The 2411-nt window shown below is 50.4% G+C and overlaps 1 protein-coding gene across 1 annotated transcript; it reads right to left on the bottom strand.

Annotated features, from left to right (window-relative positions):
• Positions 1-712: 712 nt before the first annotated feature.
• LOC144175452 (uncharacterized) lies at positions 713-2098 on the bottom strand. Its single transcript, XM_077704544.1, has one exon. It carries the CDS (start codon positions 2096-2098, stop codon positions 713-715), a length of 1386 nt encoding a protein of 461 aa, XP_077560670.1.
• Between the last annotated feature and the right edge of the window lie 313 nt (positions 2099-2411).

Here is a 2411-nt window from a genome sequence, read left to right as displayed (position 1 = left end):
TCCGAAGATCCTGAAGCATGGCGACCTCTTTGCTCCATTTCAGCCAGACAGAAGACAAGTTGGGTGGTAAGGGGTCATCCCAGTCAAGGTTTTCCTTCCATAGATCTTGTAGGAAGATTTTAGCCAGCACTAAAAAGGGCGACAAAAATCCCAGGGGATCGTAGATCCTTGCCACCGCCTGAAGCACGAACCGTTTGGTGCATTGATGCTCCTTGATGAAGTGAAGGATTCCTTCCGGTTTGAAAGAAAAAATTCCCCTCATTTGCCCGAGGGGAAGAATGTGAAAGTGCGAATGCACGAGTTGAATTTGCGCGGTTCGGTAATGTTCGCGAAAAAGAGATCACACACACACACACAACTACAAAGAAAGAAAGATGCATTTATTCACAGACACCTATTTGTGTTGTCGTTGTACTTGATTGCTAGAGCGGATCTCAGCTTTGAAATTTCGTGTCAGTACTCCTTGAAGCAGGTGCATTAGCCCTTCTCACGCCCGATTCTTGGCCAATCCCCCACGTGGGTATGTGCCATGTCAGCGGCCAGGCAGCGCGCGCCCATCTCCCCCCGTTGCCAAGGAAGACGAGGAGATTCCTGGTCAATCCCCCACGTGGGTATGTGCCATGTCAGCGGCCAGGCTGCGCGCGCCCATCTCCACGTGCGCGGACATCGCCGGTGGACGCAGGTTCAGGTTCGCTTAAGAAGTGGATTGCACTTAAAAGGTGTCCGACTGCTTGTTCCAATGTAGTCCCAACACTTTCAGAGTCCCAGAGGGCGAGCAAAGGGATTTTTCCGCCGAAGTCATTCCTTGTTCGAACTCTGCAGCTACAACAGGGTCGTTGCTGGCCCATTTTCGAATGTTCATGGAAGCTTCACGGAAAATATCCAATATTTTCCAATGCATCTGGATCGCGTTTTCAGTGGTATCGGCTCCAATCAGGAGGTCGTCCATGTACATCGAGTCTTGTAGGAGTCGAGCTGTCACTGGGAACCGGGTCTCTACGGAGCGAAAATGGTGCTTCAATGTAGCTGCCAGTAGGAAAGGACTCGAAGTGGCTCCAAAGGGCACCCGAGTCATTATCCAGACGTCTAGTTCTGGTAGTGGCTGACCTGCGTTCGGTGATGTCCTGAACCACAAGAAGCGAAGCGCATCTCTGTCTGATTCCCGGAGGCCAATCTGGAGGAACGCCTTTTCAATGTCGGCAATTATGGCACCTTTGTACCGTCGGAAACGGAGCAATAGCCTTGCTACGTCGGGAATTATACTCGGGGCGGCTTCTAGGTTCTCGTTCAACGACTTCGCTCCCGATTCGTGAGACGACGCGTCGAACACAATGCGCACTTTTGTTGTAGTTCGGTCCTCACGTATTACAGCTCGATGCGGCATGTAATATAGTCTTTCTGAAGAGTGCCCTTTTGTTGGTGGTACTCTTTCCGCAGATCCCTCCTTGAGGTATTCTCGAATAGTCGAGTCGTATCTCTCTAGGAGCTCAGGGTCTCTGTTGAGCTTGTTCATCAAACTGTGCAGACGCTTGTTTGCAACAGCGTAATTATCACACAGATCGACCCTCTCCTTCCATGGTAACGCGACTTCGTATCGCTGGCCTTTCTTCCAGATGTTCTCTTCGAAATTCGTCAGCACTGAATCGTTGCTCATCGCTCGTTCTTCTTCGGCCTTGATTCCGATGCTTTCAAGGTCCCAGAACCGAATTAAAAGTTTTGAGATCTCTTGATCATCAACAAATGTTCGAACAACAACAACGCTGGCACACTGAATGATGTCGGCTGCAGCAGGCAGTGGACCTTGAACAGTCCATCCTAGTTTGGTCTCTACGGCCTTCAACTTTCCATGCGCAGGCCTCACTGCACCGGTCACTATCTCCGAATAATAATCTGACCCAATGAGGACCGCAATCTGTTTATCCTCCACTCCTTGTACCGAAAGAGCCTTCGTATCGATGTGCATATTATTCATCTCACTTATAACTCTTTCTTCTGGTACAGGGATGTTTTCGCTGCAAATCGTGTCCACTTCCAGGGCTTCGATGCTGATTAGACGTTTGTTGTCTGCATCGAAAAGGAGAACTCGCACCTTCTTCATCGTTTTCCGTGTGTGTTGACCTCCAAACACGCCAACGGTAAGCGTCTCCTCTTCAAGCGGTTGGCAACCCAGTCTCTGAGCAGCATTCGCAGTAATAAAGCTGCGCTGACTTTCTCCATCGAAGAGAATTCGGTAGCGCCCGGATCGTGCCTGCTATTTTCGCTGTGAGAGTCTGCAGCAGCACGACTGAGCCCGCTTGCTTTGAGACCAAGTTGACAGGGGTCGAAGTAACGTTGCCCTCGTCGTTCTTAGTGCTGTCTGAGGCGCACACGGACGTTACATGCCTCCTCGAGCACTTGCCACATTTAGGCTG

This window comes from Haemaphysalis longicornis, unplaced genomic scaffold (genome assembly GCF_048455015.1).
Source record: "Haemaphysalis longicornis isolate Haplotype H1 unplaced genomic scaffold, Haemaphysalis longicornis Haplotype H1 scaffold_3, whole genome shotgun sequence".
Lineage (NCBI taxonomy): Eukaryota > Metazoa > Arthropoda > Arachnida > Ixodida > Ixodidae > Haemaphysalis > Haemaphysalis longicornis.
This window is presented reverse-complemented; position numbering and strand designations above follow the sequence as displayed.

Excerpts from the sequence above, each read along its gene's own strand:
- LOC144175452 (XM_077704544.1), bottom strand. The coding sequence starts at position 2,098 with ATGAAGAAGGTGCGAGTTCTCCTTTTCGATGCAGACAACAAACGTCTA.